The 26194-nt window shown below is 33.9% G+C and overlaps 2 protein-coding genes across 3 annotated transcripts; both read left to right on the top strand.

Moving 5' to 3' along the window:
• Nucleotides 1-801: 801 nt before the first annotated feature.
• LOC146897782 (uncharacterized) lies at nucleotides 802-21487 on the top strand. Of its 2 annotated transcripts, none has more exons than XM_085734780.1 (6): nucleotides 802-963; nucleotides 18279-18823; nucleotides 19257-19449; nucleotides 19546-19610; nucleotides 19746-19956; nucleotides 20669-21487. In XM_085734780.1, the coding sequence occupies exons 1-6, from the start codon at nucleotides 832-834 to the stop codon at nucleotides 21011-21013; spliced, it is 1491 nt and encodes a 496-aa protein (XP_085590906.1). In that variant the 5' UTR covers nucleotides 802-831; the 3' UTR covers nucleotides 21014-21487. The 2 variants fall into 2 exon arrangements, with proteins under 2 accessions (XP_085590906.1, XP_085590907.1); XM_085734781.1 differs by lacking the exon at nucleotides 802-963 and adding an exon at nucleotides 16749-17579.
• Nucleotides 6229-7928, top strand: LOC146897783 (uncharacterized). Its single transcript, XM_085734783.1, has 2 exons — nucleotides 6229-6697; nucleotides 6776-7928. Exon 2 carries the CDS (start codon nucleotides 7079-7081, stop codon nucleotides 7802-7804), a length of 726 nt encoding a protein of 241 aa, XP_085590909.1. The 5' UTR covers nucleotides 6229-6697; nucleotides 6776-7078; the 3' UTR covers nucleotides 7805-7928.
• Nucleotides 21488-26194: the final 4707 nt, after the last annotated feature.

Below are 26194 nucleotides of genomic sequence, written 5' to 3'. Positions count from 1 at the left end.
TTAAAGTGGAGAATTGCAAGTACAAACTCGAACCCCATCAAATTAAATGTTGTCTTTTATTATCTGAGTCGTACTTACATAAATTAACAATTATCTCAACGCTTAAAAAAACTTTGCCCTGCAAGTGATACTACTACTTAAGGATTATGATATTTGTTTTACACAAAAAAAAATTATGTATATATAGGCACTCATTCATATATACATGTGTATACATTTTTTTTAGGGAGAATAAATATATACATGTATACTTGTCAAAAAAAAAAATATATACATGTATGTTCCTTCAAAAAAAAATATACATGTATGTATAATCTATAATTTATGTATTTAAAATTCTTCAAAACAAAATTATGTATTTAAAAATTCAAGAATGTTTTTTTTAGGGGAAAAATTCAACAATGTTGGTTTGGGCTCCTACGTATATATTATGCGTGCAAATAATACAACTGATATTAAATCTTTCACTTCCCTCAAAAAAAAAAAAAAAATTAAACCTTTCACTGTACCCAAAAAAAAGAAAATCAAACCTTTTATCTTTAATAAAAATGAAATCCATTTGGCACTTAGTCCGTAGCCTAATTTTTCTTAAACCAAATTGCATGTAATTAAACACCATATAACATACATGTTTAAACTATACTATATTATGCATTAAAAAAAAAAAAAACTATTTCACGCTCTCCAAGTCGTTCGTAAGCAAGCTTTGAACCTTGATTAATAAAATAAAAATATGGTCAAGATCCATTATCTGAGGTAGTTGGTGCATATATTTAGTCTTAACAATGTATAAATTAACATAAGTTTGGGTGGAAGTGGAACTCTCTATCTATGGCCAATAGTCAAAGCTTTCATCAAGCATACAACAAAACAAAAAGATGGGTTTCAACTTCAGCCTTATTATCCTTCATCTTCTTGTTTTTCTTTGCTCTAAGCACTTTGATCATCCATTGGATTGACCTTGTAAGTCATATGCTATCTCTTAATCATCTTCTTAATCATGCTCTTTTTTCATCAATTTAATTTTCCTTTAGTTTATAGCTTCTGATGATTTGCTAGTTGCTTCCTGATTTTTTTGGAAGTACTAACTCAAATTTTGTTTGTCTCTCTCTCACACACACTCACTTGTTGGTTTGAACAATTAAGTTATGTTGGTATGAATGATTGAATTAATTTCTTGTCCAGTAAGGAAAATATCATTTTATAGTTTTAAAGAAATTACTACATAGATTCGATCATTCTGATATTTTTACACATTTAATACTGAAACAATTTTTTTTTTTATATTGCTATATGTTTTAATTACTCTGTAAAAATACTTTACCTCTTAAGTTCTCTTATCCAAACATACTCACAGTATTAAGATTGCTTATACTGGAACACTATAAAAAAGAAGAAGTTAAAACTAGAGTGAGAACACACAATAAATCATACAAAAGTTTTTTTTTTTTTGGTATATGTGCACTAAGGTTTTATTTGGTATATGTGCACTAAGGTCACTTCGACATGTAGTTAACATCAAACTTGTATGACTTGAATTTGGCTCATTTAAGCAAACTCAATCTTTAATTTGTTTATTAATTAAACAAATTAATTTATCAAATATTGAACAAGTACTAATTATTTCATCACCTAATATAAATAAATTAATTCATGTATAATTCAACTCGTTTATATATCTAGTTGAAAAAGTCAAAGTAAGTCAAAGGAACAATAACATGTAAGAGGTTGGGAATAAACCAAACTATTGGAACGTTTGTATATAATATTTTGGGGATACTTTACATTTCTCTTAAGATGGACTGCTTTAGTTTTTGTACGAGTCAACTTTGGGCATGCAACAAAAAACATATTAAGAAAGGGAATAAAACAAATAAATAAATAAATAACTCACTTAACCTGGTAAGATGATGTTTGTTTAAGATCTTGAAATGTATTCATTTCAAAGTCTCAGATTAATGACTTAGTTTTAAACTGTTTTGTTTGTTCATTTCTCATTCCTTCTTGATAACTATAAAATATTGAGCTTTGAAGAAAATAGTAAACAATTTATTATGACTTTCAATCATACCTAAAATAATAGCGCGACCATCCCATGTTTTTTACATGCAAGAATTCATTTGTGAAGAGTAAAACAGTTATACAAAAAATAGATGACACTATAGTACATAATAATTTAAGTGTTTGCATAGCTATATGAAAATTGTTGGAAATTAGAGCTATGATGGCGAGACGAATGGGTAAAACACTACGGCGATCGGCCTAAAAAAGGAGCACATGTCTATGGTGTTAGTCGCGGCGTTGGCCGTCGATTGAAGGATGACAATTAGAGTACTAAATCTAGAAAAGCAAGGAAATAATGTTGGAGTTTGGTGTTGCAGCAATGGTACATGATGCAAAGCAGTAGATGTGTAGAGGAAAACATCATGAGGAATAAATGGTTGGCAGCAACAATCAGTCATCACTTTTTGATTGTGTACCAATGTTTGCATAACAAAACCCCTTTAGTTATAGACCAATGTTTGCAAATATAATTTAACATGTGTCGGACGAGCATTTGACAAAAGAAATTTTAAACATGATTGAATTTCTAAAATTATTTGGTTATGATTTTGTTTTTGATGAAAAATTATTTGGTTGAGGATTGAGTTTGAAATAAAGTACTACACCCTCCGTCCCATAATACATGACACAGTTGATCATATTACACATGTCAATGCATACTTTTGAGCTTAAATATTTTGAATAATATATTAAAAAAATTATGAAAATTTGATATTTTGAAAGTATTCGTCGAGACAAATTGAACAACATCTCATCTGCTCTAATTTGTTCTTGTGTATTAGTAGAAAAATATAGTCAAAGTATATGTGAATAGTCCACATTTTTAATGTAAGTCATTTAAAATGGGACGGAGGGAGTAGTATTGTTTATGACCAAACTATATTGAAGTTAGGATGTGTGCTTGGCACATATTTAGGTCATCTCATCTCTTTTTTTTTTTTTTTTTGGTTTGATTTAGGTAAGCGTTTTCTATTAGTACAATTATTATTATTTGGCTTATATAAAGGGAGCCAAGTTGTTTATTTGGCGGTGGCCGGGGTTTGTACCTGTTTACGTTGGATTTTCGTAAACAACCGCTGGTTTACAAATGGTAACTTGCAAGATCAACCAGTAAATCTTAGGACATATTGTGTTTGTTCTTGTTGTTAGAAATTCTGCGTTTTTGATGTCAAAAATATAAGAAATATGATAAAAACAATCGAATTCAATCCACTTGAACTCAATCGAACTTAATAAAGTAAAGTGCAAGAACACTTAAAGAACAAAGGGTAAATTGCATTGATTAAACAAAGGTTGGTACACAGATTCATACATTGCAACTTGTGACTCGTTTCTCGCTTCCATACGGATACTTTGAGTGTAAGTTTGTATGACGGAATTGTGACCTGTTTTTCCTATGAAAAACTACTATTTATACTAAGTCTAGAAATAACTACACTTCTTTGAAATTCAAACTACAACTGCCACAAGTCGACAGTTTTACTTATTTGAAAACAAACTTAAAATAAAAACTGACTTAAAGAATAACTGCTGATAACCACCTTCGAAAACTGCCTTATCGAAGTCTTCTACCATCTTCGAACCCATATTTGCTTTCAACACAACACTCTGTTCGAATCTTCTTTAAATCTAGGTCAACTATACTTTGACCACATTTATTACAGCTAGTAAAATATATTGGCTAACAAATTGCCCCCCAGAAACGCCATTTTCGATTTCATCGAAGAAGAAAAAGACGTTTTTGAAAAAAAAACTAACATTCTCCACCGAAATGAATGATGTCAGTATTTAATTCAAAACTAATTCAAATTTCCTTTAAATACTGACCCCACAATCTTAGTTAGTGGGCCACGTTCTCTAACATTGGAAAAGACAACACTTTAATGGTAAAACTGTCAAAATAAGATCTTGACATGTGTCATGATCAAAAGTCCATATAAAAGCAAACTCACCTTTACTCTTTTCACTTTTCACCATTTCATTTTCACTTTCACTGTTCCTCTTCTCCGCCAAAAGTTCTCTCGAAGAAAAAACTTTAAATTTTCTGCAACTCCTATCTTTACACACGAACTATTCATCAAATTCTCACAAAAATACTTAAACAATGACGAACGCAGCAGGAACTTCTCATGTGAATCGCGAAGAACCCATTGATTTTACTAAAGAAATCGCCAGTGCTGCTCCTGCTTTTATGAACGAACCAGAGATCAATGAAGCTGAAAAAGCTATCTGGAAAACCCAGGTAATCATCCCTTGTACTGATACTCCACATGCATTTTTAGGCCCCATTTCTCTAGAACCTGAAACTCCAGAGATTAATTCTCTTTTCCCATGCATTGAAACTCAACCTCCTTTAATTTTCACAAAAGGTCCTTTTGACCTAAGTTTTGTAAAATCCAAAATTAGGACTGAACCAAAAACTTATCCAGAATATATTGCTTGGTTAGACAAAGTTCAAAAACAAAAGGGACAGTTCTGGAAGGAGAAAGGGATTTTTGATCTCATCCAAATATCTCGATATGGTCCAAAATACCATAATGAATTGATATTTGCTGCTTTACATTTTTGGAACCTATCGAACAACAGCCTTCACTTGAAATGTGGAATGCTCACTCCTACCCTTTTAGATGTGGCTGGCCTTACTAGCTTAAAACCAACTGGATACACCTTTAATCCAGATGTTACCACTTCTCAATACTCAGTAAATTTCGATAGCCCTGCCTATGGTTTATTTATAGCTAACAACCATGATACCGAATGTGCTGAAGTATCTGCAGATGAACATGTAGCTTTTTTGACCTACTGGTTATCTATGCATGTTTTTTGCTCGAGGTCAGTACAAGTCCCTAAGAAATTCATGTGTCTAGCTAGTCAGTTGCATGAAGGAACAGATATCTGTTTAAGCAAACTGATTCTAGGTTCTTTATATGAAACCCTTAACCAAACAACTAATAATCTTAGAGATTATCCCCAAACTGGTGGAAATTTAGTTGTATCAGGACCCATATGGTTGTTTCAACTATGGCTTTTAGCCATTTTTGGATCAAAACTTGCTTCGATCCTACCTTCCTCTTACACATCAGCATACTCAGACAAGACCACTGAAGGTATAGGCTTAGCTATGTTTCACCCCGATGGGAACAAGTCTTCACAACAACTTTTTGAAAATGCTTATACAACCCTGCTTGATTGTCCCATTTTCACCCCTATGATGGCACCATTTACCACTAGGAAATATGGACCTAACTGGTTCAAAGAGGACTTTCCCACTACTTCGAAAAAAGCCAATAAAACAGAAATCAATGCTATATGGGAAGCTTATTTGACCCCTACCTATCTATCTAGCAGACTTACACCTGGTAGCCCTTATGGAGTATATGGTTATCAACCTAACCATGTAGCTAGACAGTTTGGTATGGTTCAATCAAAACCCAGCTCCTTGTTCAAAAGTATAAGTGAATGGAAAATTCCTCTGATCGAACCTGTGTGGAAATCCATAATTCAAGCCAAGAGAACAACTGTGTTCGAGCCTACATATTTCTCAACATCATTTGCATGCTCTGAAGCATTCTTTCGATGGTGGCGAAATTATTACATACGCCAATCCAATCGAGGGAATCCCGATGAATTGCTGCCTCAACTGACCAGTACTTTTCACACTTTGCAGAACAAAGACAAGAAGACTAGAGGTATGCACATTAAAGAAATTCAGCAATTTCAAAGATATTATCAAACAACATATGACCCTTTACATCCAAAGAGGACAGTATATTATGCTGCTCAAACTCTGAGAGATAAAGTTCGAGAGAAAATTTCAGAAACAATTTTTCCCCCTGGAACACCCAATAAATATCTTTATGTTTTAGAAAAGAAAATGAGACTAGCAAGACTTCCATCTTGTAATCTTGCTTTGGCCTTCAGGCCACCATACCCAAAATGGTTACTTTATAATTTCAAATTCCCACAAAATAATTTAGTAACCTATGCTAAATGCAATTTATACCAATATAATGGTGAACTTGGCTATGAATTATCCCAAGTTCGAATCGAAACTCCCAGTATCATGGGTATGATTTTTTCTTTCGCTAAAACACATTAATACTATTGTTAAAAGAAATAGTACTTATCTGTATAATCACATATTTCAGCTTTGCCTTTAACTCCAGGAGAAGCAAAGCTCGATGATGCCAGCACCCAGAACACTTCGAAAAGCAAGTCTGACAAGAAGAAAAAGAAAGCTTCCCAAACTAAAGAAGTTGAATCGAAGAAATCTGAGGCTGCATCGAAGGAACCTCCTAAATCAAAGGAACCCAAAGTGAAAACAACTTCATCAAAAGGACATTCTAGATCGAAGAGCAAGAAATAACAAGCAACTGTCGATCTCTCTGATGATGATAGTGAGGTGGAGATAACTAAAGAACAGATCGAAGCTTCCAAAGTAACACTTCCCAATGTCCATACTGAAGGAAGAAGGAAAAGAAAACAAGAACAAATATCACTTGTCCAAGAAAAGGAAGTCGAAGTGGAAGCTTCTGAAAGTTCTCCCCCCATCTCACCATCTAAACCATTCAAACGTCGTCGAAAGACTTCTCATTCTAGTGCTCATTCACATGTTGGTGATAATGGTTCGAAGGTATTTTATCGAAACCATATTTTATACGAAATATCTCTAAATGTCTTGTTTTTTAAGCATCTATCTTATTCTTTTTAGGGTATCGAACAAGAACAAACTAAACCATCACAACATGGGCAAGTTCTTCCTTCTTCGAAGACCACTTCACCAATTGCTGAAGACAAAGAGGATGAGCATGATGATGCTAGCAGTCCAGAAGGTCTTAAAGTGGATCCTCCTCAACAACAACAGGCAGAAACACCCACTGATGACTTGGTAAATGATGAATCACTCAACAATGACCAATCTCATTCTGCACCCACCCTTGGAGATAATGTATCGAACTTTGCTACTGAAGATACAAACATAACTACTCAACAAGATGCTCCTGGTGATGCAGAGATGATTGCTCAACAAGATGCCCCTATGATCGATCTGGAAGAAATCGATCGATTGGCCAAAGATGATCCTTTCAATGCCTTTGCCTTGATAGCTAAGAGTAATACTCTTTTCTCAACTAGCACTGGCCAAACTTCTGATTCATCCAAGGGAAATCCCTCTGAGACTTCAAAGAACAACCTGCTAGCAGAATTTCAAAAGAAGATCATCGAAGCCAACTTGCTAGAGTTGATTGAAAAGGATGCTGGAACTCTTGCTGAAATCAAGAGTTTATTTGAAAAACTTGGTGCTCTCCCAACTGGTTGGAAGTTTCGAAACCTGTTTAATTATCTTGAACCAATGTTGGAGAGTGCTAATCAAAATTTCCAGAAGAGGAAAACTGGTCAAGCTCAGATGGCAGAGAAGAAAGCGCATCATGATCAAATTGTGATCGAACTGTCATCCTTCCAAGAGAAATTTAAAACTCTTCAGCAAGAAAGAAACAATGCGAAGCAGCAAGTGGTTGACATCGATGCCAAGATTAAAGAACTGGAAGCTCAGAAAGCTGAAATTTTGGCTAAGGATGAAGCCAGAAATCGAGAAGCCAATGAAGCTGTTAACAAATTCAAGCTCTCCAAGGAACTAGAGTCTACCATTGCTCAACTTGCAAATGACAACCATGCTCTCGATACCCAACTGGCTGAATACAAAAGCCAAATTGAGAAACTCATCTCATCATTTGAGATTTAGTTCTGTTTCTATTTTATTCTCTAAGACTTTTATTTTATTTCAGCCTTATCGAATATCTTGGTCTGTAATGTCTTTATAACAATCTGTGGACCATTTTCTATTTCGAACGACAATTTCTTTTCAATCATCGAAATTCCTTTCTTATTTTCTTGTATCGAATTTAAATTTTATTTAAATCCAAATAAGATTGGAACAATTTCCAAGACATTTTAATGATGAGGAAACAAAAAAGTAACTTTTTTGTTTAACCCAACAAGTTAAACTTGCCTAGGAAGTTGAAAAGAAATAAAACAAATAAATGACCTTTTAACACAAATTAATCCTTTTAAAATAAAACCTTTAAAACTTCCCTCAGATTACAAAGTTAAGTAACCATTGGCCATCGGAATAACCGTTCCCACGTGTCATCATCTTCAAAGCAAGAAGAACCGTTTGATTGAGCCACTTCTTTCAACTTCCCTCCATTATAAATATGATTTTCCCTTTTATAAAAATCACTCTTTTTCTTTGTTTCGTCTTCGTCTGAAAAAATCCTTCTTACTCAAAGCTTTTCTTTCTTAAATCATCATGACCACCATTGATAATCTGAGTGATGATCTTTTAGTCAAGATTGCTGCAAAGATTGCTGCTCAAAGCAGGAAAGATCTTTTCGCCTTTCGCCATACCAATAGCAGGCATTGGCGCATCAGTGAGGATTCTGAAGTTTCTAGGGCTTTTGGAAATGATGTCCTCTACTTCCTCTACGACCCCAATGAATGGTACAACAATGCTATGGTGGCTCATTCTAAGTTTGCTTTTAAACTTAGACTCTGGAATCATGGCAACGCCATGTTCTGTATTCTTCGAAGCACTCAACACATGTTGGATGCTAATCCAAACGTTGAAGAAATGAAACGCCTCCTTACTACTGCTATCAATGCCACTGGCTCTCTGAGTGCAAGGTACTACCTTCTTCTCATCAATGCGCTCTCCATGCCTATGCCAGAAAACATCCTCGAAGACTTCAAAGATCTTGCATGGACACATCGATTGGCAGAATTTCGAAGCGACATTTTGGGAGGAACTTCGAGTTATCGATTTCGCTGTCCTTGGTGGAATAGGCCCATGCCTATTTGGCTTACTAGGCGTCGTTTTTGCAACAACTACCACAACTGTGCAGGAGATGGGAGAATTGGAGGCTGGTATTCACTTCTACCTGGGCCAGATCATGACTACTACCTGGTCAATGCTTGCTTCAGGTGTCGTCTCGATACAGAAATTCGCTGGTTTCTCGATCGCTTTGGGATTGTAACTGAATGGTGAAAACCATTTCTAAATGCTTTTTTGTCTTTAAGTACTTTGTGTTTTCTTTTGTAATGGTTTTTCCGTTTTAAGCATTTCGATGTAACCTGCCCATCAGTTGGCATTTTTAAATTAATGCCAAGTTTTATTTCGAATCAAATTACTCTTGTGTAATTTTAATTTCTTGTAACATCGGTTTATATTTTTTCAAATATTTACCGTTTATGCGTAGAATTCTCTGATCTTCTTGTAGTTCCTCGATCTCATACGCATTATTCGAAAAAAACTCTTAGAATTTTCCATGGTCCTTCCCAACTAGGAGACCATTTTCCTAAACATCGATCCTTTTTATCCATAGGCAAAATGACTTTCCAAACTAAGTCTCCTTGCAGGAATAATTTCGATTTAACTCTTTTGTTATAGGCTTTTGCTATTCTTTCTTTTTGCTTTGTAAGCACTTCTAAAGCCATCAATCTTTCTTCATCAATATCTACTAATTCATCCAACATCATATCCAAATATTGATTTGTTGGAATTTCGATTTGTCTTTGAATTCGAGTAGATTGAAGTAAGATTTCTGTTGGCAATACAGCATCATGGCCATATGTTAATCGAAAAGGAGTAGTATTTATAGATTCTTTAGGAGAAGTTCGAACTGCCCATAAAGCTTCATAAAGAAACTCATGCCATTCTTTGGGTTTTTTCTTTTGGCTAGCTTTTCTTTTGATTATAGTAATCAAATTCTTATTTGCTGCTTCTACCTGACCATTTGCCTGAGCATAATATGGTGTTGAAGTCAACAATTTATATCCCATTTCTTCAGCAAATTTTACCATCTTTCGACCAGTGAATACAGATCCTTGATCTGTAGTAATAGTTTCTGGTATGCCAAATCTATAAATAATAAATTTTTGAATGAAGTTTATAACTTCATCTTGAGTAACATCTTTTAGTGGAACAGCTTCTATCCATTTAGTGAAATAATCTATTCCAACCAAAATATATTTGTAGCCTTTGGATGACTTAGGTTTAATTTCCCCAATTACATCTAAAGCCCATCCTCTGAATGGCCAAGGTTTTACTATTGAATGTAATTCACTAGCTGGTACTTTTTGAATTCCAGCATGTTCTTGACATTCTTTACAACCTTTAGCAAAGTTTATGCAATCTTTTAACATGGTTGGCCAATAAACACCTTGTCGAAACAAAAGCCATTTTATTTTATGGCCTGCTTGATGTGTACCACAAGCACCACTATGAGTATTCGATACAGCCAAATATGCTTCTGCTTCACTAAGGCATTTAAGTAAAACTCCTTCTGGAGTCTTTTTAAATAATTCATTGCCTATTATCACATAACTCAAGGCTCTATATTTGACTTTTCTACAAGTTGTGCCATCTGGATTTTCCAAAAAATTGACTATGGGTTTTCGCCAATCATCATCATCCAAATTGTTAATGACCAAAATTTCAGAAAATTTTGCACTCTGAAGGTATCCTTGAGATGCTTCCATGCCCCCAAGTTTTGGTCTTAACAATTTGTTAGGCACAATGTCTATCGAATTACGCTTTGTTTTAATTTCAATAACCTCTTGCTCTTGTTCCTTCGAAAGTTTGTACCCAGAAGCCAATTGAGCTAAATCATTAGCTTCTTGATTTTCTGCTCTAGGAACATGTTGAACTTCAATTTGAACAAAATGTTTAAGTAATGCATTAACTATAGTGTAATACATTATCAAAGTTTCTTTGAGGCATTTATACTCTTTTGTTATTTGCTTTATTACTAATTCAGAATCACCTCTAATAATTAAACATTTTGCCCCCAGTCCGAGCAAAATCTCTAAACCATTTATTAAGGCTTCATATTCTGCCTCATTATTCGAACAATATTGGCTAATTCGAAATTTATATTTGGTTACCTCATTTGTTGGTGAAACAATAACTATACCTATTCCAGAACCATTTTTATGACTAGACCCATCGAAATACAATGTCCATGGAAATGTTTCGATGCCCCCAGTCACAGGTTCTTCAATGGAATGATCAGCAATAAAATCAGCCACTATTTGGCCTTTCACAGTTTTCAAAGATTGATAAGTTAAAGAATATTCTGTGAGTGCCAAAGCCCATTTACCAACTCTACTATGCAGAATAGGTTTAGATAACATGTGCTTAATAATATCGAAATGGGAATAAACATAAACATCAAAAGGCTTTATATAATGTTTAAGTTTCATACATGAGAAATATAAACAAAGACATAGTTTCTCACTAGGATGATATCTTGTTTCAACATCACTTAAAACTCTACTAAGATAATAAATGGCTCTTTCTATACCATTTTCATCCTCTTGTGCTAACATACTCCCTATAGTTCTTTCAGATGATGCTATATATAACTTCATCTTTTTGTTTTTTAACAAAGGTGAAAGAATAGGAGGATTAGATAAATATGACTTTATGTCTTCAAATGCCTTTTGATGTTCAGGCTCCCATCTAAAAGTTTCCTCTTTCTTTAATCGAAGTAATGACGAGAATGCTTGCGCTCTGCCACTGAGATTAGAGATAAATCTTCTGAGGAAATTTATTTTGCCTAATAAAGACTGCAACTCTTTTTTGGTAGAGGGTGCTTTAGCCTCCATTATAGCTTTAGTCTTATTTTGATTGATTTCGATGCCCTTTTTATGGACAACAAATCCTAAAAAATCACCTTGCAGGTCTGATGAAGCCACATTTGAGGAGTCTTTCGATCTCTTTTTTTATTTTTGGTAGAATCTCTGGTGCAAACCTTCTTGGAATTTGCTTCACTGGTTTCTTGTCTGTCCTGATTGGCAATTGCAACTCTACTACCTTTCTACTCAAACCAGGCATTTCATGATAATCCCAAGCAAAGCAATCCTTGTAATTTTTCAAAAGCGCCACAATTCGATCTTTGAAGCTCTTAGGAATCTTTGAACTTATGTATGTTGGTCTTTTTACAGAACCATCTCCTATATCCACTTCTTCAAGAGGATCTTGGGCCTTCATTTTTATTGTAGATCCCATTGGATCTTCTTCAAAACCCAAAGGTTCATCATCATAAATACAATCTAATTTTTTATCATCAATGATGTCATCAGAATTATTTTCCACTGAAGCATCGAAGACCTCTTCTTCTTTGGCTGTTTCAGCCAAATCGAAGTTTTTCTCGGCTACATAAGCCGTAATCTTTTCCCATATGCTGGGCTCAACCATTGATCACTTATTGATATCCCACCTAGTTGGTGAGATTCCATTTGCTGAACATCCTTGGTCATCAGTGACCCTCTTGTACGAAGTACTTCTTGTCTTCAGCAAATCTTTTTCCTTTACAGGTATCTTCTCATGGCAATCTTCGTTGTTCACCACTACGAAGTCATCGTCGAATGCAGTTTTCCAACGAAAACCCCATTCTGGTGCAAGTTTTACAAAGAATTTTTCTTCTTTAGTCATAGAACTTGATGCATCATTTTCCATAAATGGTGCAATAAATTGAAGCTGTTTGTCAAAGTTCTTTTTGTTGATATCTTGATTATCAACTTCAGCTTTAAAATAATAACTCTGATCAGCCTCAATATTCTCTACCAAACCATCTTTCCTCCAAATCACAATCCTTTGATGCATTGTAGAAGGAACTGCACCTACAGCATGGATCCATTCCCTTCCTAATAATGCATTGAAATTGGCTTTAGAAGGAACTACCAAAAACACAGTTGCTCTGGTTATGCTTCCTACTACCAATTCTAGTTCGATAGCACCAAGAGATTGTCCAGTAGATCCCTCATAATTAGTGAGCACTACATTATGTGGTTTCAAATCACATTCAGAAATACCAAGTTTCCTTAGAAAAGATTGTGGTAAGAGATTAACAGTAGCACCACCATCTACCAACACTTTGTTAATTCCAACACCATTTAATTTAGCTTGAATAAACAAAGGCTTTAAATGAAGCTTCATGCTATCATCAGGTTTCTCGAATACTGCATGTTGATCTTCGATGCAGCCATTATTCATAACATAATAACATAGAGGCCTATGACGAGCCATTTCCTCCGTGAAATCACATTCATCATCATGATTGGCCTTCGAAGATACATCATGTGCATATTCAATTGGTAGTACAGAAACCACACATATAATATCAAGACTTGGTTCAGAATCTGAAAAAGTAGAAGTTAGAATATCATCATCCCCTTTAGGGATGTTTAAAGCAGAAGATAATGGAGGGAAAATTCTTTCTGTAGCTGGTTTTTTAACCATTTCGAAAACTATTGGTTGTTTTCCCTTACTTTTGTCACCATTAGTGACATCTTTTAAAACTCCTTCCTTTTTCTGGCGTTGAAAACGGCGCCATTGAGTTCTAGTCATAGGATTCTTACCTTTATAATTATTTTTGTAAGCATAATTGTTAGGATTAGAACTCTCTGGTTGGTCTGGAACTTTGACAGCTCTTTTTACCCATTTTGTTGGTGGTGCTGGAGGCGCAGAATGACCAGTTTTCTTGCCTCCAGAGAAAACCCAAGTATCAATAGGAGACTTCGATGAAGGAACGAACGTCTTCTTATGGTTCTTCACTTGATACTTCTCTGAAGTTTTCATCTTGTAAGGAACACCTCTTTTGTTAAAGCCAAACTTAGAACGGTTCTCGAACCACCCTCCTTTACGTTTTGTTTGAGGTTGATATCCTTCAACTGATTTCGCAGCTTCTTTATCGAACACTGCACTGCATCGAGGACAAAGCATAGCATGGGTGTTAGATATTTTACATCGGTTTAAAAAATCAACCAAATCTTCTTCAGCCTTTGGATATGCTTTCTCCATTTCCTTGGCCAATTGATCTTCAGTAACCACTGGCTCTTCAATTCGATGGTCCTCAGTAACCATTTCTACATCAATATTATCTGAAATTTCCACCATATTGATAGAAATACCAGCAAACATGGATTCTACCACATTGGTAGACACATCAGCAAACATGGACTCTGCCTTTTTCATAGGATCTCCATCCACTTGTTGTTTTGGTTTTTCTCCGAATTTTAGCCTCCCTTCATCAAGAGCTTTTTGTACAGAATCCCTGAAACGAGTACATCGAGATAGGTTATGACCTAAAAAACCATGGAATTTACAAAATCCTCTTTTCTTCCTTTGTTCCAAAGGAGGTAACTTCATATTAGGTGGCACCAATATTATGCCATCATTAACTAATAGATCAAAAATTTCTTCACTTTTAGTAATATCAAAAGTATAAGTTTTAGAAGGATATTTGTCACTCTTGGGATCTTCAGGATTTTTTCCATTGGATGGCCTCAACATTTTACAAGCATATGGAGGTCCGTCTTTTAATTCTGCCAGGTTTATATCATTGTCTTCAACGATATCTAAACCCCAATCGAATTCGGGTTCACTATCTCCTGTTTCTATATAGGCAATTTTTTCTTTTTTAGAAAATTTGTTATGAGTTCTAGTTTTTTCAGCTTTAAGTCTTTCAACTTGTCGAACTCTGTCTGCCAATTGGGCCATGTCTCTCAAGTACTGGGTATCTAATTTCTTTCGAACAGAATAATCGAGGCCACCAGCAGCCATTTCGACTAATTCATATTCTGGAACAGAAGTAAAACATCTAGCCTTAAGGAGACGAAACCTATTGAGATAATCATCGATTGACTCATGACTTTTACGTCGAACACTGGTCAATTCTTTCAAACTAATCTTAGATTGACCCATGTAAAATTGTTCATGAAAAGCTTTTTCTAATTGGTTCCAACTATAAATTGAATGAGGAGGTAAAGTTGTAAACCAAGTAAAAGCATTTTTTGTCAAAGAACTTGGGAAATATTTCATTCTCAAATTTTCATTTTCTGCAATATTTCCTGCTTCCACGAGAAACCTAGCAATGTGTTCGACAGTAGATTCATCAGTTTCTCCAGCAAATTTGGTAAACTTTGGAATTTTCCAATTTCTAGGCAATTCAGCATCTAAAACATACTCAGACAAAGGAGACACAAAATTTGGTCTATGTAAACCCATATTAAAACCATTTTGGGCTAACAAAGCCTCGACAATACCTGCTATATTATTCTGACCATCGAAATTGTTCCGACGGGCTTGTAAAACTACTTGATCGGCATCTTGGTTTCTGTTAACCAAAATGGGTTGTCTTTCAGGTTCTGCCTGAATTTGTGGTTGTATTACTTGTGGTTGGACAATATTTTCATGATTTCGAACCACTGGTTCATCAGCAATTATTTCAATTGCCCTCACATTTCGATTTTGAGGCAATGGGTTATTTTGGATTGGTGGAGCGCCAAAGAAATTGGCAATTCTTTCCATTTGATCAGACAACCGTTGATAACTAGTGTTGGTGTCTCGAATTAAAGGATTTATGACAGTACCAATTTGTTGGGTCATCATATTAACCATATCATGATTAGTTTCTTCCATAGTTTGCCTAATGGCAGCCATAGAAGCGTTGGTTAAATTTTGTTGGGGACTTCTATATGTTGTAGATACCCCAGGACCAAAAAGTTGTGGTAATGAAACATTTAAATTCTCTGAAAACATATTACCACTAGTTTGTAAGCCTTGCATCAATGATGATGGCATACCATATGGCATTGATCTATGATCCCAAACTCCTTGAATAGAAGTATTATTTGGATAATCATGGGAAGTTTGGGTAACCATCGAAGGCATGGCTTGAGAAATTACTGTGGCCATCGAAGGCATGGCCTGAGACGATGTTTGAGTGACTGTATTACTGGTTGGAACAGCCTGTGATGTTCTAACATTCCCTGGGGATGAAACATCATCTTCAACCGTCACTTGATCCACATCTTCATTTGAAGATGTTGGATTTGTTTTCTTTTGGTTGTTAGCGCGTGTCATATTAAGAAGCAATTTCTTGTTTCTTAATTGCATACACAACAAAACAAACCAGAATTAAAAGAAATTCTAACAAAAACTATAAACAAAAAACACAAACTGTCCCACTGGGCGTGCCAATTTGTTTACGTTGGATTTTCGTAAACAACCGCTGGTTTACAAATGGTAACTTGCAAGATCAACCAGTAAATCTTAGGACATATTGTGTTTGTTCTTGTTGTTAGAAATTCTGCGTTTTTGATGTCAAAAATATAAGAAATATGATAAAAACAATCGAATTCAATCCACTTGAACTCAATCGAACTTAATAAAGTAAAGTGCAAGAACACTTAAAGAACAAAGGGTAAATTGCATTGATTAAACAAAGGTTGGTACACAGATTCATACATTGCAACTTGTGACTCGTTTCTCGCTTCCATACGGATACTTTGAGTGTAAGTTTGTATGACGGAATTGTGACCGGTTTTTCCTATGAAAAACTACTATTTATACTAAGTCTAGAAATAACTACACTTCTTTGAAATTCAAACTACAACTGCCACAAGTCGACAGTTTTACTTATTTGAAAACAAACTTAAAATAAAAACTGACTTAAAGAATAACTGCTGATAACCACCTTCGAAAACTGCCTTATCGAAGTCTTCTACCATCTTCGAACCCATATTTGCTTTCAACACAACACTCTGTTCGAATCTTCTTTAAATCTAGGTCAACTATACTTTGACCACATTTATTACAGCTAGTAAAATATATTGGCTAACAGTACCTCAAACCTTGTATATATTATGCATTGTTCATAATTGATTTAAGCTCACGAGACATCCAAGCTATTTTTAAAATAATACTTTTTCATTTGTAATATGGATATTTACAAATTAAATTAAATTCTAATTAATTTGAGTTGAATCTTTTTTTTTTTTATATTAAAATTTGATTAATTTGAATCGATTCTTTTTTTATTATTATTACAAAGATGGCTGGAGCCCACTTTTGGTCGAGTCTTTGCATAAGCTGAAACGATATAAGTCTATAAAGAGCTTGTTGTATTTTGATGCGACTTCGAGCCCACAAACCTCTCTTCATCCTTAGGTTTTTAAAACTATAACAAAATCTATCACTTATTTTAGCACACCTTGTGCTAGGAGGACCTTTTGTTGTGGTAATATATTTCATTTTAGTCTCTTCAAAAAAAAATTTATCTCCTCATTACTTATTTCAATAGATGTTAGTGTTAGAAATAACTTTTTAGATAATATATATGTAAATCAACCTCCGTGATATCACCATAAAGAATGCATAGCAATTAGTACCATTGGGGTTAGGATAATAGTGAAAGATAAAGAGAGATTCTATATTTAGTTTCCTTTGAAAATAGTAATTTTTAATAATCCAATAACTAATAAACAAATAAAAACAGTTACATCATGCAATTGGCACACCATTAGCTTGTAGAATTCTAAGGCTAACCTTTCGCATATTCAATTCACTGAGGCTATTATGAGTTGTGTTGAACATAATGACGAGATGGATTGCCTTCTCCATTATCATCCTCATTATATTTGTTGCAAGCTCTTTCATCTTGGAAATTGACCTTGTAAGTCTATCATATTTCACAAAACATATCTATTAATTCGTGTATTTAAAATGTGTACTTGTTATAGATGTTAAACACTTTGGTCATGGTTGTTTTTGTTTCTATTCACTTTATCCCTTCATTCATATCTTTAACATTCTTTTTCTTGGTTGGTTTGTCCTTTCCTTTCCCTCAATTGTCATAATTCTCCCATTAGTATGTGACATATTGATGAAGAGAGAGTGAAGGTGTTAAAAATTAATGTTACATTTTACTCCATTGAAATGATGAATTATATTATTGGGGGAATCTGAGAGGGTATTTCAGATACCAGATTGAAAAATCTCACGGCCAACAGAGAGTGGGGATCGGGCTAACCCTGAGATAGAGATAAGAGGTTCTAAATTTACCAAAAAAAAAAAAACAAAAAAACAAAATTGTCATCAAAATTTACAATTTCTTTATTTCCATTTCGTCATGGTTGCGATTATTAATTAGTATGGTAACCTATATATAGATCGAAGGTTGAATTCAAATTAGCATTACCTTTTGATGTGGCATTTCAGTCAAGTCTTAAATTTTTAATTTTCAACAATTATTTTGTAAGTTCAACATTTTTTGTCAAAATATACTTAATCTAAGTATGTATTGAAAAATGAGTGTTGCTAGCATTTCTCTTGAGATTGATCAATCTAATCGGTGTTATTTTTGTTCTTTCAGTCCAAGGTAACAAGCACTACTATTTTCAAGACAATAGAAGTCTTCAACAACATTAAACAACAACCTCAATTCCCACTTGATTGCAACAATGAAACCTCAAACTCAACTTGTCCATCTTCCTACCCAACAACAATCCATCTCAATGATGATTCACCATCCTCATCATGTCCACATTACTTCAAATGGATCCATGAAGATCTTAAACCATGGGAGAAAACAGGAATCACAAGAGAAATGGTTGAAAGAGGAAAAAACATGTCACATTTTAGGCTTGTGGTTGTGGATGGAAAAGCATACATAGATAAATATGCAAAATCTTATCAAACAAGGGATGTGTTCACAATATGGGGAATTTTACAACTTTTAAGGTTATACCCTGGAAAAATACCTGATTTAGAGCTAATGTTTCAATGTGGTGATAAAAATGTGGTGGACAAGAAAAAATTTCAAGGGCCAGAAAATGTGTCACCTCCACCTATTTTTCATTATTGTGGAGATGAAGATACAATTGACATTGTTTTTCCTGATTGGACCTTCTGGGGTTGGTAAAGCTTCTATTCCCTTTAATTGGAATTAAATGCATCACTAGCAAGTCATATTTTTTTTTTTTAGTACAACACTAGCAAGTCATATTAGTTACAATAAAAACTATAATATCTTGATGTGTAGAAGCAGTTAAGATTTGCTCGGTCACCACCTAAAATCAAAATGATCAGGCACACAAATACAAGAAGAATGAACTAAATAATATATAATATTTTAAAATTTGGATTATTTGTATTGCATAACCATAAATAATTTCAACACAAACTTTGTATTTTTTTTATTAATTTTTTTAATAAATCTTGAATTTTTATGATTATTTGTGCATGGAAGCATAATTATCATGCAAGTACTTATGTCATTGTTGTTTCATCTAATTAAAGTGAAATAAAAGGAAAACAAAACTTATAGTTTACATTTTTTTTTTCTTGTTAGGGCTGAGCTCCACATAAGACCATGGGAAACAACATTACGCAATATACAAGAAGGCAACAAGAATGTCAAATGGAAGGATAGAATACCTTATGCATTTTGGAAGGGCAATCCAGCAGTATCTCCCATTAGAAAAGAACTCGAAAAGTGTAACGCCACTGAAGAACATGATTGGAATGCTCGAATATATGACATCGTAAATACATAAACTTATGCCTCTCGCTTTTGTTTCGAGTAATTGCATCCATTTTTCAAAGACGAAATTCATATTTTTTTTTTCGCTCCTTCTCAGCAATGGCAACAGGAGAGATCAAAAAATTTCCAAGACACAAAATTGGAAAATCAATGTACCTATAGGTATGCAAATAATTTTTCAAAGACGAAATTCATAAATTTTTTGAATTATTTTATTTCATTTTTAAATTTGCTGCATAATGTTTGAGATTTTTATTTGCTTAACTATGAAATTTATGTGTCATGTTTTATGTTAAGGTACAAGATTTATGCAGAAGGGGCAACATGGTCTGTGAGTGAAAAGTACATAATAGCATGTGACTCCATGACTATGTTCATAGAGCCAAAGTACTATGATTTCTTTACAAGAAGCTTGCTACCTTTGCACCACTATTGGCCTATCAGTGCCAAAAACATGTGTGAAGAGATTAAGTTTGCAGTGGATTGGGGAAATGCTCACCTTGACAAAGTAATCATCTTCTCTCTCAATTTTCTACTAAATTATTTATTTATTTAGAAGGAAAATACTTTGTGTTAAGTTAAACATATGCTAGTTTTGTTGCACATTATTTATAGCTTGATTAAAAAAAAACATTATTTATAGCTGATAATATAGTTTTGTTCTGGGAGTGTGGTATTGGTTTGGGATCTGGGAGTGTGCTCCTCCTTGAGGTCTCAAGTTCGATTCTCTCCGGTGCCAATTTAGGTGGGCTAATTTAACTTCTTCAAAAAAAATATTGTTTTCTTCCACAATAACCAATTTGGGGTTGGCCTAGTGGTTGGTTTGAGATCTTGGAGTTTGCTTCTCTCAAGATCTCAGTTTCGATTCCCTCTAGTGTCAATTTCAGTGGTCAAGTCCATACAAAGCCCTGCTCGGGCTTTTAATGGGGCACCTACAAGTGGGCGGTGGGATTGGTACACTCGGATTAGTCTGTTCATAGATCGAATACGTAGTTTAAAAAAAAAAGTTTTGTTCCACAATGAGGTTGAACCATGCACTTTGTTCCTACATACACAAACATAACCTTAGTTTAATTGGACTCAATTACATTCTAGCCAATATTTACTGGTTAATTACTTTCGCTAATCTTTTTTTCCTAAAACATTTAAATGCCACTATAACTCTTTATTCATGGCCCTTGTCTTCACTTGCCGTATTAACCAGTAAATATTAACTGCAGGCACAAAAAATTGGAGAAGGAGGAACCAACTACATAATAGATAATTTGAAGATGAAGTTTGTTTATGATTACATGTTTCATCTATTAAATAGTTATGCTAAGCTTTTGAGATTCAAACCAAAAATACCAGAAGGAGCAGTTGAGATTTGTTCTGAAAGTATGGCATGTTCCTTGCGTGGTGCAAGGAAACATTTCATGGTTGAGGGCATGGTGATGTCACCAAGTGATACACCTCCATGCACAATGCCTTCTCCTTATACAACTCAAACTCTTCATCAATTTCTACAAGAAAAGGAGAATTTAATACGGCAAGTGAAGACAAGGGCCATGAATAAAGAGTTATAGTGGCATTTGTTGTAGATGCAGATATATCACACACACACACACACACACTCTCAAGAAAACTTGCATGTCATTCTAATTCTAATTAATAATTAGTCTTAGTGGAACAAATGAAGCATGTTAAAGTGTAATTGAAAAGTTCTTAATTGGAAGATTATTTTTTTGTCAAGTAAAGAATTTCTACAAGAAAAGGAGAATTTAATACGGCAAGTGAAGACAAGGGCCATGAATAAAGAGTTATAGTGGCATTTGTTGTAGATGCAGATATATCACACACACACACACACTCTCAAGAAAACTTGCATGTCATTCTAATTCTAATTAATAATTAGTCTTAGTGGAACAAATGAAGCATGTTAAAGTGTAATTGAAAAGTTCTTAATTGGAAGATTATTTTTTTGTCAAGTAAAGAATATTTAACTACATTTTTGTAAATTTAGATTGTTTCATCAATAAAGAGCAGAGCTGGCAACTTCATTCTTCTTTATTTATTTAGTTTTTAAATTTGAATTATGTGGGAAGGGTTGTATTCGAGGTTGGCCCTGAGCATGGGTAAGCCGTACAGGGCATCACTTTTTTTAGGGGCAACAACATTATTTATTTTTTTTGAAGAAGCAACATTATTTTTTTTGTAACATTATTTTTTTTTGTTTTTGCGGTGGCCGATGTTCGAACCCCGAACCCTGCATATTTCATGCATTGTCACTACCAACTGAGCTAAACTCACGAGGACATTATTATTTTATTTAGTAGTGTGTAATATATATATATATATATATATATATATATATATATATATATATATTCCTTTTTAACTCGCTTTGATTAATTTTATTGAAAATGATTTTTAGAGAATCTTATTTATAAACAAATTTTTTGCGACAAAAAATGTAGGAAGAAACACATTTGAATAACTAAAAGGACACAACTTTATTAATTTATCTAATGCACCAAAAATATTAGAACCAACCCTGGCTGTATTAATTGAGTACTGGTAGTATTTGAAAAGTTAAAGTCCCACACAAATATCCTCTAAACTAGGGATAAAAAACTAGCGTTAGCAACAAGCAGTTTTTATTTTTTTTCTGATGACCAACACACAGATTTAGACCCTCTTATATAGAGATTTCATATAAAGTTATTTGATAAACCTTATTATTAAAATTTACTCGCTTACTTTTTTTTTTTTAAAATATCGTGAGATCCATCCTACCATTCTCAATCTCATTTTACCAAAAAAAGTTAATGATTAGAAGTCCCCGTGAACATACTCAGATGATAGGAATATTAGATAATAGAGATGTGCTATATCTCGCGAGAGAAAATTCACGAGAACATGACGAAAGCTGCCATGCCTTCAATTCACACATGCTAAAGCTAAACCACATCCACCAGCTATATATACCATTAGTCACATTTACATATACTCAATGTTCCTACAACCATATGTCACCCTTAGAGCTTTTAGAACAACTTTACATTTCTATACGTGACTCAATTATAGAGAAAAAAACTCTTCAATAATTTGGAGTATATATATATTTTTTTAAGGGAAGTATGTTATTATTTATCAAGAGTAGGTTTTATTCAAATGCCAATTTTGTTGATGAACTAAAAAACAAGAGAGAAAGATTGATCATTTACATGGCCAAAATATACAAAGTGCGTTATTCGATATATTTTTATGAAGTTTTTCTCGCTAGATTTAGCATTTTTCTAGATAATATATGTAGGAGTTGGAGTTTGAACCATAAACTCCTCACTTATTCACCTTAAAAAAGTGAAATTCTAACTAATAGACTGCTTGCCAATTTTTTTTTAATGGTTTGGACCATTATAATTTGCGGAGTGCTCCCCTCAAATTGTTCAAACAAATAAACCGATTGGAACTTAAATCTGAATGACTCTAAGCTATGCAAATGACATACAAAGTAATTACCTTATAATTTATATTATGGGCCAACTAAAATTTCGATTACCACGTTTGAAATTCAAATATTTTTTAACGTTGTAAGTATGTAATCGATTGCCGAAACATGGTAATCGATTACCACAAGTCATAATGCACTTTTATGAACCAATATCATTTCAAACTCGTTTTCCTTTCAATATAAAACCTTTTTGAAAAATTGTCTTGTTTCATGAACGGTGTCTTCGACCTCTATAAATTCAATTGAAATCAATACATTTTAACAACAACTTTCATAATCTCAATTACAATTTTCTATATCACTTATCTCTCAAATTTCATATTCTTAGTTTGTGAAACTATGCTCAAGCTTTCAACATTCATAAAAAAATTCTGAGCACTAAGTCTTATTATGTTAAAGTGATATTGATTAAGATAACAACCATACAAAATTTTCTTCATTATTATTGGTGGGAATTGTTGTAAAGATAGTGAGATGTTATCTTGATTTGTATAGAAATATTTGATGATTGTGCATCAACACTAGTTTTTAGTCATGTTTATGTCGTTTTTATGGCGTTTAGAGAGTCATCTGCTTGTAATTCATGGTGAAATCAGATCAAAACAGGAACAAGATCGCAAAAGAAGAAATTAGTGAAAAGATAGAAATTTGCCTAAGAGTGAAGAATCGTGCCACGTTGAGCAAGGATCGTGGAATTCACTGATACATTATGGAAATTTCGTGGCACGATGAACCACGAAATGTGCCACGATGGTTTGATGAATTTGCTGCCACGTCAGATTAGTGAAGTGATCGTGCCACGATTGTCTCGTAACGTGGCACAATGATGAGCTTTCTGAAACCCTAAAATTCTTTCTATATAAAGCCAGCTGCGGCCAAGGATTAGGGGATTGATTATTACTGCGATTTTGAGCATAAAAGACACCAGGAGACTGAAGAACAAGCCCTGAATCTCATACCAACTCATAGTTGGTTCGGATTTATGTATGTTTTCTCTTGTTTATACTTATGATTGTTTAGTTATGAGTAGCTAAACTCTAAGATTGATTGAGCCGTGATGGACCTATCATAATATATGAATCAGTAGTTGAAACTCTCTTTATTATCAATATTATTCAGTCTTTATTCAGAATTATTTGTGTTCATTGCTTTTCGTATGATTGTTTGCATGACTATTAACCCTAGCTTCTTTCAATCACATAAATTGATCTTAGGAATTAAATGACTACTAACCCTAACTTTTAATCCTGAAATAGTAATTCTGTTTAATTCAACATATGAACCTAGAGATAGGAAGTTGAGAGTTATATATGACTTATGAATTAACGTTCTGACATAGCTTCCGCGGCCATTCAATCGCTTTAAGAGATTAAAAGGTTATAACTTAGGAAAGGGTTTTGAGTCAAGAAACTCATAGATGCAAGCTCCATTTTGAGAAAGTCTAAAAGTCAGCTCCTCAAGTATGGTGATAAGCCTCAAGTGATTCCATACTATGTGAAGTTGCCTTATCCTCATTTCAGTAAAAATAAGTAGACTGTTAAATGTCCAAAGAATAAACATTGCAAAGTCATTGAATTGAGAACTAGGAAAGTGCTCAAGCCGGTGAGTCTTGAGAGTACCAATAGAAAGGTTGATGAAGTGGATGGTGAAGATGAAGTTGAAAATGAGCAAGAAGAAAAAAATAAAAATGACAAGAGAATGCTTGTTGAATCAAAGTGTAAATATCCACCTTGATTTAGGAGTTGATGCATCAAGCTTGATGACGTAAAAGAAAGCGCTTGGTGGGAGGCAACCCATCCTTTTTATTATGTTTTTATTTTCAGTATTTTATTTCTATTGTTGAGTCAGACAATTGTCAGTGTGTTTGAATAACTCAGTTGTACCCCATGTTATGTATTGAATTTGCACTTGTTTATTATTGATGAATTTGTTTGTTAGTTGATCTTTTACAGTTTAGTAACAAATGCTGGTTCAAGTGGTATTCCAAAAGTTCACAAGGAGGAGTGACTTGTGATTCGAAGGCGAAGTGTGCGGCAGTTAAAAATAGGTAGTCACAACTCACAGAAATCTAAAACTGTAAGGTTCATGGCCAAATTTTCTTTTTCAATTTACTTATATAGAGTGTTCCATGCATCTAAATTTCTAAAACTTGCATTGTTTCTTTACTGCTGATTGATCTTTGTCATATATACACTGAGGTAAAAGTGCTTGGTCCTATGAGCCTTTTGAAGCATACCCTAATTTTAATTGAATTTTATCCATTTTGAAAGTCAATTTGAGCCGGTAGGTTTAGATCTTTTTGTTCGGTGATGATAGATAATTGGCAAGTGCACCAAATACTATCGAAGGAGTAAAAATATCGATCCCACGAGGACTGTGTTAATCTCAACTCAGCAATAAGGTTAATATTTCGGATGTGTAAATTATTTTTGGTTTGCCACTAGGCAGTAGATTTGATTTGATTGCATAAATTAAATAACATAAAATAAAGATTTGGTTAGAAAATAAGAGAGAGATGAGATCAGGTCTTTCGAATCCTCTATGTTCCCCTAATTGGTATACTGCACCTATTCTTATGAATGATTTCCTAGTTCCACGATAGTTAACAAAATAGTCCTAATCAATCCCTTGAGTTAGGACCCTCTTCTCAAACTACAGCCCCTAATTCCTTAGGTGGTCTAATAATCTTTGAAGGTTTAAGCATGTTAACCTAATATCACTAATAAAGGATTATCCATTGTTTACCAGAACAATTCAATTAGGTCTAAGTCGAAAGCTAGGGTCAGCAGTCATTCGTTCTCACTAAATCATATTTATATTTGATCAAGATATAAAAAGCATTAAGAACAATTGAATTGAATAAAAACTAGATTGTCATTCACAATAAATAGAGTTTCACAGAAACATGGTTCAATTAGGGTTACAAAGGATCATCTCATACCTAATCTCTAAAAGATTTAGCTACTCATAATTGAGTTTACAAATAGCATAATCAATAGTGGAATCAAAACATACATGAACTGATAGAAGGGTGAAGAAATCGCCCTCCTAGCCGTCTTTAGGTCTCAAAATAGCATTTTGCTCTCTCCAACTCGTAACCCCTGTTTCTCAATCTGACTTATGTTTAAATAGAAAATATTTCCCTAAGTGCACAATAGCGCCGCGTTATGTTCTAATCGCGTAACGATGCTTCAAAAACCTCGAGTCATTCCAGATCCTTCTTCTCAATCGCGCCACACTGTGTATCCTTTGT

This window comes from Medicago sativa, chromosome 8 (assembly GCF_051527215.1).
Source record: "Medicago sativa cultivar Bolivia chromosome 8, Bolivia_mono, whole genome shotgun sequence".
Taxonomy (NCBI): Eukaryota; Viridiplantae; Streptophyta; class Magnoliopsida; order Fabales; family Fabaceae; genus Medicago; species Medicago sativa.
This window is presented reverse-complemented; position numbering and strand designations above follow the sequence as displayed.